This window comes from Rutidosis leptorrhynchoides, chromosome 11 (assembly GCF_046630445.1).
Source record: "Rutidosis leptorrhynchoides isolate AG116_Rl617_1_P2 chromosome 11, CSIRO_AGI_Rlap_v1, whole genome shotgun sequence".
Classification (NCBI taxonomy): Eukaryota; Viridiplantae; Streptophyta; class Magnoliopsida; order Asterales; family Asteraceae; genus Rutidosis; species Rutidosis leptorrhynchoides.
The window spans coordinates 373,280,309-373,290,534 of NC_092343.1; the positions used below are offsets into that span (position 1 = coordinate 373,280,309).

Genomic DNA, 10,226 nt, shown 5'->3' on the forward strand with positions numbered 1-10,226 from the left:
GAACAATGCCAAACCTGTTAGCATTCCATTAGCCAACCATTTCAAGTTAAGCAAGAGTTCTTGTCCCTCATCCAAGGAAGAGATCGGGGAGATGTCTTCAGTACCATATTCTTCAGCAGTTGGAAGTTTGATGTATGCAATGGTGTGTACAAGGCCCGATATTGCTCATGCAGTGGGAACGGTGAGTCGTTTTCTCTCGAACCCCGGGAAAGAGCATTGGAATGCGGTAAAATGGATTCTCAGATATCTTAAGGGTACAACGAATCTATGTATTTGTTACGGGGGAGCTGATCCAATCTTGGAAGGCTATACAGATGCGGATATGGCCGGAGATCCTGATAGTAAGAAATCTACATCAGGATTCATTTACACTTTTGCAGGAGGAGCTGTTTCATGGCAGTCAAGACTACAAAAGTGTGTTGCATTATCCACATCTGAAGCAGAGTATATTGCTACCGCAGAAGCTGGAAAAGAAATGTTGTGGTTAAAGCGTTATCTCCAAGAATTTGGAATCAAGCAAAAGGAGTACAAGGTACATTGTGACAGTCAGAGTGCTCTAGATTTGAGCAAGAACTCCATGTACCATTCCCGTACAAAACATATTGATATTCGCTATCATTGGATACGCGAGGTAATTGATCGACAACTGTTGAGACTAGTGAAGATCCATACAAAGGAGAATCCAGCGGATATGTTAACAAAGGTGGTGACTCGAGAGAAGTTGGAGTTATGCAGAGACATAACTGGAATGTTTGTGGATTCGACTGGAGGGGGAGAATTGAAGATTTCCAGCCTACAATCTAGAAGCCCACCTTCTAGATATTTAAAGTAGGCAACCTTGACAACTCATATGGAAGTAGCAAAGTTAATAACGATGACGACCGCCAACCTTCTCCGTTCACACCATTCCACCACCATAGAATTTTTACTATAAATAGAGGTGTAAACCTCAGTTGTAAATCATCCCAAATCACTCAGAGAAGTGTAATCACAACCTAGATAGTGTGTGTGAGTTTTGAGAGTTTTTTTTTTTAAGAGTTTTGTAATACTCTGTAAATCTATTCTTGTGAGTAATAGAGTTGTTTTTCTCTCAAATTTGTATCTCCCAACGTCCAGGCGATCCCCTCTTCCTAACATTATACTCTGTTAGCTTAATTGCAATTTTTGTTTGATTTTATTTAATTCGTATGTTTGGTTCATAAAATTACACAGTTAGGTTTGGAAACAAAACACAATTAGTGTTTATGCATATTTTTGTGCAAATTACACATCAATGTAGCTGCATATTTTACATAAAAAAAGGATTGATGTATGATTTGCAATTTATATTAGGGTTCTTTTAAACGGTTCTCAAATCTTTTGATTTTTGCAAAACTTTGCTACAATGGTACATAAACTAGATCGTACATAATATTTTTGTTTTCATTTCATGTAAGTGACATACTGTGAGATGACTCAGTTTTCTTTTTATATGCTAATAAAGTGATGATGTCATCCACAACAAATTGGTTCGACCTTCCACCCGAATTGAAGGTTAATATACTATCCAGAATTGGTCATTTTCAAATACTTGAGAATGCACAATATGTGTGTAGTGATTGGTATAAAGTCTGCAAGGACCCTTCAATTTGGAAAGTCATCAATTTGTTCAGGTTGAGGGAATCAATCTACTCAAGTGACTTTTGGTATGCTGGTTTGCCTGGAATCTGGAAAATTTGTAAAAATGTTGTTGATAGAAGCGGGGGTCAATTGGTTGACATTGTCATCCCGGACCTTCAAACTGATGAGGTTCTTATGTATGTTGCAGATAGGTATGTTACTATTCACGCTCAGGGGCGGACCAAAGAAGGGGCAGAGGGGCGCCCACCCCAGTGGATTTGCAATTTTTAGTGCAAATTTTTCCGGTTTTTCGATTTTGCTCCCGGTGGAATATATTTTTTTTCCGGTTATATTTTATGTAACTTTGAGTTTTATAAAAGGCCCAGGTGCACGTAAGCAGGTTGGCCCAACTATTTGGATGCCTTGAATACTCCGTACTGTTTATATATAGTTTGAGACTGTAATACAAGTAATTGAAATTACCCGTTCAATTCCAACAGTTTTCTTCACTGCGATGTGAGTTGATTTTTTAGGGTTATCTTCTTGTTATCTATAGTCGCGATATGTATTTGTTGAATTTATACTCTATTAGCTTAATTGCAATTTTTGTTTGATTTTATTTAATTCGGATGTTTGGTTCATAAAATTACACAGTTAGGTTTGGAAACAAAACACAATCAGTGTTTATGCATATTTTTGTGCAAATTACACATCAATGTAGCTGCATTTTTTTCATAAAAAAAGGATTGATGTATGATTTGCAATTTATATTAGGGTTCTCTTAAACGGTTCTCAAATCTTTTGATTTTTGCAAAACTTTGCTACAATGGTACATAAACTAGATCGTACATAATATTTTTGTTTACATTTCATGCAAGTGACATACTGTGAGATGACTCAGTTTTCTTTTTATATGTTAATAAAGTGATGATATCATCCACAACAAATTGGTTCGATCTTCCACCCGAATTGAAGATTAATATACTATCCAGAATTGGTCATTTTCAAATACTTGAGAATGCACAATATGTGTGTAGTGATTGGTATAAAGTCTGCAAGGACCCTTCAATTTGGAAAGTCATCAATTTGTTCAGGTTGAGGGAATCAATCTACTCAAGTGACTTTTGGTATGGTGGTTTGCCTGGAATCTGGAAAATTTGTAAAAATGTTGTTGATAGAAGCGGCGGTCAATTGGTTGACATTGTCATCCCGGACCTTCAAACTGATGAGGTTCTTATGTATGTTGCAGATAGGTATGTTACTATGCACGCTTATTGTTTACATTTTACATACTTATAATAAGAAGGTGGTGGCAACTTATTGGATTTAAGTGATTGTTATGATGGGTTTTTTTTTTTTTTTTTTTGACAGATCAAGGAAGCTAAAACGTCTCTACATGCGTTGTGGTTGGAGTGACGATTTGTCTATAAAATCTTTGCATGAGGCTTTAAAGAAATTCCCATTATTGGAGGAACTCAGTGTGGACTTTGAGTATCTTACGAAGGAGGCTATTGAAAGTGCTGGACGTTATTGCCCACTACTAAAAACATTGACTTTAAAGAAATTTAGTTCATCTCGAAAAGTTAATGATGAGATAGGTGCGGCTATTGGGGAGAACTTACATGAGTTAAGGCACCTTAAACTCATTAATAACACCATTTCAAATATTGGGCTGAAGGCGATTTTGGACGGATGTCATCAACTTGAACTTCTTGACTTGAGTGTGTGTGTGCATATTGATCTCAATGGAGATGTGGTGAAAAAATGTTCAGAGCGGATTAAACATCTAACTCTGCCCGATTTTCATTATGAAGAGTAATGAAGATTTTGATTCTGAAGATGATAATGATGATTATGATGATGTCTGATAGTTACATGTGATGAATGTGAGTTACCTTTAAAATGGTCTGCCAATACTTATAGTTGTATTTGAATGGAAAACTGATTCCTTTTTTCTTAAATTGCAATTGATGTGTGGAACCTTTTTTAAGCCTTGCTACATAAACTCAAACAAGAATAGTGTTACTGGTAGTCTGTACATTGTTAGTGTTTTTGATTCCGTGCTTTTAATTATCGTCTCCAAACTTAAGTAGGCACTATGAATGCTTGTTTGGATATTTGTTTTTGGAATTGCATTTCTCTAATGTTCAACATTTGCATGTTTGATTGATGTTTCTCCCGTCTTCCCTTATAAGAGAGGAGATATTTGATTGTATTTGTACTGTTTAGTTTAATTGAGTAACCCATAGAGGTAGAAAAACTGTAGTTTGGAGTTCATGGTTATGTGATCCTATATGTAATTGTTCGCCTTGCTGTTTCTAGTTCCTTGCTAGAAAGGTTGGTTTTTTAAATATAAATTCTTTTTTCTGCTGTTAAAAAAAAACTTGTTAAATAAGTAACAATCTTTTGAACTTGTTCTCCCCCTTATAATGTGTGGTGAAACAAATACATCATGGTTGAAATCAATTGATACATACATAGAATCACTTGACAAAGTTACATGCAATGGAACATCTTTTATTTTTTGACAAATTGTAATGTAGTGAGAAGATACATATCACACTAAAAACATATGATAGGAAGTGATTAAGACTAAAATCATATGATTGAAATAGGTTAAGATGAACATTAGAAGTTACAAATAACCTATGAGAATATAATTATGGTAGTGGCATACAAGGTTTATTTTATAAAAAATAAAAAAAAAATAAAAAAAAATTAACTTCCGAATGAATAGCCGAAGAAGAAGGACCATTCTTTTTAACCTCCAAATGCCGCGAACCAACAATATCCATAACATCATTGACCTATTGAAGTGAAGATGAGCCCATTGCCGAATGGGCCTTCAAGCCCAGCCTCACACCAAACACAGGCTTCACACCAAACAAAGAAACAGACTCTCCTGCACATTAGCCGCTGGAGAAACCAAATTGACATCGATATCCCCAACCTAAAACCAACGCCACCTAAACTTTTTGATAGTATGGTTTGACTTTCCTTTGCTGATTGTAAGCCCAGCCAAAGCTTATATTTACAACCCAAGTTAAATGCATATAAAAGGCCCAACCCAGGACATGTAAGCAGGTTGACCCACCTATTTGGATGCCCTGTAATCCTGTGTACCCCGTACTGTATATGGTTCGAGTAATACAAGTATATAAATTACCCGGCCTCACCTAAATTTGGGGGGGTTCCTTATCAAAATTCAACCCGTTCAATTCCAACAGTTTTCTTCACTGTGATGTGAGTTGATTTTTATGTTAGGGTTTACATTTCTTCTTCTATTTTTTTTTTTTTTTTGCATCTTCTGCTATCGATATATCAGTTGGATTTATACTCTATAAATTTAATTGCACAATTTGTTTGATTTTATTTAATTCGTATGATTGGTTCATATAATTACTACACAGTTAGGGTTTGTAAAAAAAACACAATTAGGGCTACAAATATCTTTTTGATGTTGTTATTGTAATTGATGTGCTCTTTTCTAATATATTTCTTTATGCATGTTTTTGAGCAAATTACACATCAATGTAGCTACCTTTTTTCATAAGAAAAGGATTGATATATAATTTGCAATTTATATCTGAAACGGATATCTTTTTTAATAATAAAGTGATGATGTTATCCACAACAGATTGGTTCGACCTTCCACCCGAATTGAATGTTAATATAGTCTCCAGAATTCATCATTTTGAAATACTTGAGAATGCACAGTATGTGTGTAGTGATTGGTATAAAGTCTGCAAGGACCCTTCAATTTGGAAAGTCATCAATCTGTTCAGATTGAGGGAATCATTCTACATGAGTGAATCTTTTAATGGCGGTTTGCCCGGAATCTGGAAAATTTGTAAAAATGTTGTTGATAGAAGCGACGGTCAATTGGTTGACATTGTCATCCCGGACCTTCGTACTGATGAGATTCTTATGTATGTTGCTGATAGGTATGTTAGTTATACTATACACGCTTATTGTTTACATATAATAATAATAATAATAATAATAATAATAATAATAATAATAATAATAATAATAATAATAATAATAATAATAATAATAATACTAATAATACTAATAATACTAATAATAATAATAATAATATAATACTAATAATAATAATACTAATAATAATAATACTAATAATAATAATAATAATAATAATAATAATACTAATAATAATAATACTAATAATAATAATAATAATAATAATAATAATAATAATAATAATAATAATAATAATAATAATAATAATAATAATAATAATAATACTAATAATACTAATAATACTAATAATAATAATAATAATATAATACTAATAATAATAATACTAATAATAATAATACTAATAATAATAATAATAATAATAATAATAATAATAATACTAATAATAATAATACTAATAATAATAATAATAATAATAATAATAATAATAATAATAATAATAATAATAATAATAATAATAATAATAATAATAATAATAATAATAATAATAATAATAATAATAATAATAATAATAATAATAATAATAATAATAATAATAATAATAATAATAATAACAATAAAGTGAAAGCAACTTACTGGATTTAAGTGATTTTTTTTTTGATGGTTTTGTTTGATAGAGCAAGGCAGCTAAAACGTCTCGACATGTATTGTTGTATAAGGGACGATTCGTCTATAAAAAGTTTTCACAAGGCTTTAAAGAAATTTCCATTGTTGGAGGAACTCAGTGTGGACTTTGAGTATCTTACGAAGGAAGCTATTGAAAGTGCGGGACGTTATTGCCCGCTGCTAAAAACACTGAGTTTTTATCAAGAAGGATCTTTGAGTTCATCTCTAAAAGTTAATGATGAGATAGGTGTGGCTATTGGGGCGAACTTACATGAGTTAAGACACCTTAAACTCATTAATAACACCATTTCGAATATTGGGTTGAAGGCAATTTTGGATGGTTGTCATCAACTTGAATCACTAAAGTTGAGTATGTGTGCTCATATTGATCTCAATAGAGACGTAGTGAAAAGATGTTCAAAACAGATTAAACATCTAACTCTTCCAGTGTAGTGACCCGAACTTTTCCATGTTTATATATATTAATTGAGATTGATATTTACATGATTAAATGTTTCCAACATGTTAAGCAATCAAACTTGTTAAGACTTGATTAATTGAAATAGGTTTCATATAGACAATTGACCACCCAAGTTGACCGGTGATTCACGAACGTTAAAACTTGTAAAAAACTATATGATGACATATATATGGTTATATGTATAGTTAACATGATATTATGATAAGTAAACATATCATTAATTATATTAACAATGAACTACATATGTAAAAACAAGACTACTAACTTAATGATTTTGAAACGAGACATATATGTAACGTTTATCGTTGTAACGACATTTAATGTATATATATCATATTAAGAGATATTCGTACATCATAATATCATGATAATATAATAATTTAAAATCTCTTTTGATATTATAAACATTGGGTTAACAACATTTAACAAGATCGTTAACCTAAAGGTTTCAAAACAACACTTACATGTAACGACTAACGATGACTTAACGACTCAGTTAAAATGTATATACATGTAGTGTTTTAATATGTATTTATACACTTTTGAAAGACTTCAATACACTTATCAAAATACTTCTACCTAACAAAAATGCTTACAATTACATTCTCGTTCAGTTTCATCAACAATTCTACTCGTATGCACCCGTATTCGTACTCGTACAATACACAGCTTTTAGATGTATGTACTATTGGTATATACACTCCAATGATCAGCTCTTAGCAGCCCATGTGAGTCACCTAACACATGTGGGAACCATCATTTGGCAACTAGCATGAAATATCTCATAAGATTACAAAAATATGAGTAATCATTCATGACTTATTTACATGAAAACAAAATTACATATCCTTTATATCTAATCCATACACCAACGACCAAAAACACCCACAAACACTTTCATTCTTCAATTTTCTTCATCTAATTGAACTCTCTCAAGTTCTATCTTCAAGTTCTAAGTGTTCTTCATAAATTCCAAAAGTTCTAGTTTCATAAAATCAAGAATACTTTCAAGTTTGCTAGCTCACTTCCAATCTTGTAAGGTGATCATCCAACCTCAAGAAATCTTTGTTTCTTACAGTAGGTTATCATTCTAATACAATGTAATAATCATATTCAAACTTTGGTTCAATTTCTATAACTATAACAATCTTATTTCAAGTGATGATCTTACTTGAACTTGTTTTCGTGTCATGATTTTGCTTCAAGAACTTTGAGCCATCCAAGGATCCATTGAAGCTAGATCCATTTTTCTCTTTTCCAGTAGGTTCATCCAAGGAACTTAAGGTAGTAATGATGTTCATAACATCATTCGATTCATACATATAAAGCTATCTTATTCGAAGGTTTAAACTTGTAATCACTAGAACATAGTTTAGTTAATTCTAAACTTGTTCGCAAACAAAAGTTAATCCTTCTAACTTGACTTTTAAAATCAACTAAACACATGTTCTATATCTATATGATATGCTAACTTAATGATTTAAAACCTGGAAACACAAAAAACACCGTAAAACCGGATTTACGCCGTCGTAGTAACACCGCGGGCTGTTTTGGGTTTGTTAATTAAAAACTATGATAAACTTTGATTTAAAAGTTGTTATTCTGAGAAAATGATTTTTATTATGAACATGAAACTATATCCAAAAATTATGGTTAAACTCAAAGTGGAAGTATGTTTTCTAAAATGGTCATCTAGACGTCGTTCTTTCGACTGAAATGACTACCTTTACAAAAACGACTTGTAACTTATTTTTCCGACTATAAACCTATACTTTTTCTGTTTAGATTCATAAAATACAGTTCAATATGAAACCATAGCAATTTGATTCATTCAAAACGGATTTAAAATGAAGAAGTTATGGGTAAAACAAGATTGGATAATTTTTCTCATTTTAGCTACGTGAAAATTGGTAACAAATCTATTCCAACCATAACTTAATCAACTTGTATTGTATATTATGTAATCTTGAGATACCATAGACACGTATACAATGTTTCGACCTATCATGTCGACACATCTATATATATTTCGGAACAACCATAGACACTCTATATGTGAATGTTGGAGTTAGCTATACAGGGTTGAGGTTGATTCCAAAATATATATAGTTTGAGTTGTGATCAATACTGAGATACGTATACACTGGGTCGTGGATTGATTCAAGATAATATTTATTGATTTATTTCTGTACATCTAACTGTGGACAACTAGTTGTAGGTTACTAACGAGGACAGCTGACTTAATAAACTTAAAACATCAAAATATATTAAAAGTGTTGTAAATATATTTTGAACATACTTTAATATATATGTATATATTGTTATAGGTTCGTGAATCAACAGTGGCCAAGTCTTACTTCTCGACGAAGTAAAAATCTGTGAAAGTGAGTTATAGTCCCACTTTTAAAATCTAATATTTTTGGGATGAGAATACATGCAGGTTTTATAAATGATTTACAAAATAGACACAAGTACGTGAAACTACATTCTATGGTTGAATTATCGAAATCGAATATGCCCCTTTTTATTAAGTCTGGTAATCTAAGAATTAGGGAACAGACACCCTAATTGACGCGAATCCTAAAGATAGATCTATCGGGCCCAACAAGCCCCATCCAAAGTACCGGATGCTTTAGTACTTCGAAATTTATATCATATCCGAAGGGTGTCCCGGAATGATGGGGATATTCTTATATATGCATCTTGTTAATGTCGATTACCAGGTGTTCACCATATGAATGATTTTTATCTCTATGTATGGGATGTGTATTGAAATATGAAATCTTGTGGTCTATTACTATGATTTGATATATATAGGTTAAACCTATAACTCACCAACATTTTTGTTGACGTTTTAAAGCATGTTTATTCTCAGGTGATTATTAAGAGCTTCCGCTGTCGCATACTTAAATAAGGACGAGATTTGAAGTCCATGCTTGTATGATATTGTGTAAAAACTGCATTCAAGAAACTTATTTTGTTGTAACATATTTGTATTGTAAACCATTATGTAATGGTCGTGTGTAAACAGGATATTTTAGATTATCATTATTTGATAATCTACGTAAAACTTTTAAACCTTTATTGATGAAATAAAGGTTATGGTTTGTTTTAAAATGAATGCAGTCTTTGAAAAACGTCTCATATAGAGGTCAAAACCTCGCAACGAAATCAATTAATATGGAACGTTTTTAATCAATAAGAACGGGACATTTCAGTTGGTATCCGAGCGTTGGTCTTAGAGAACCAGAAAATTTGCATTAGTGTGTCTTATCGAGTTTGTTAGGATGCATTAGTGAGTCTGGACTTCGACCGGGTTTTCTTTAAAAATGATTGCTTAACATTTTTGTTGGAAACTATATATTTTTAACATATGAATATTATGTGATATATTAATATCTTAACGTGTTTGATATTATGTGATAGATGTCTACCTCTAGAACAAGTCCCATTGACTCACCTAATAATAATGAAGAGTCAAATGTAAATTGGAATGATTCGTGGACTGATTCACAAGTTCCCGAAGAGGAACCGGAAG

General features: G+C 31.9%; 2 protein-coding genes across 2 annotated transcripts; both read left to right on the forward strand.

Annotated features, from left to right (window-relative positions):
• Window positions 1-1,488: 1,488 nt before the first annotated feature.
• On the forward strand, window positions 1,489-3,418 carry LOC139875948 (putative F-box/LRR-repeat protein 9). The gene is made up of 3 exons (XM_071863246.1): window positions 1,489-1,811; window positions 2,637-2,852; window positions 2,971-3,418. Exons 1-3 carry the CDS (start codon window positions 1,489-1,491, stop codon window positions 3,416-3,418), a joined length of 987 nt encoding a protein of 328 aa, XP_071719347.1.
• A 1,002-nt stretch (window positions 3,419-4,420) lies between these two features.
• On the forward strand, window positions 4,421-6,660 carry LOC139875950 (putative F-box/LRR-repeat protein 9). The gene is made up of 3 exons (XM_071863247.1): window positions 4,421-4,580; window positions 5,237-5,543; window positions 6,219-6,660. The coding sequence occupies exons 1-3, from the start codon at window positions 4,421-4,423 to the stop codon at window positions 6,658-6,660; spliced, it is 909 nt and encodes a 302-aa protein (XP_071719348.1).
• Window positions 6,661-10,226: the final 3,566 nt, after the last annotated feature.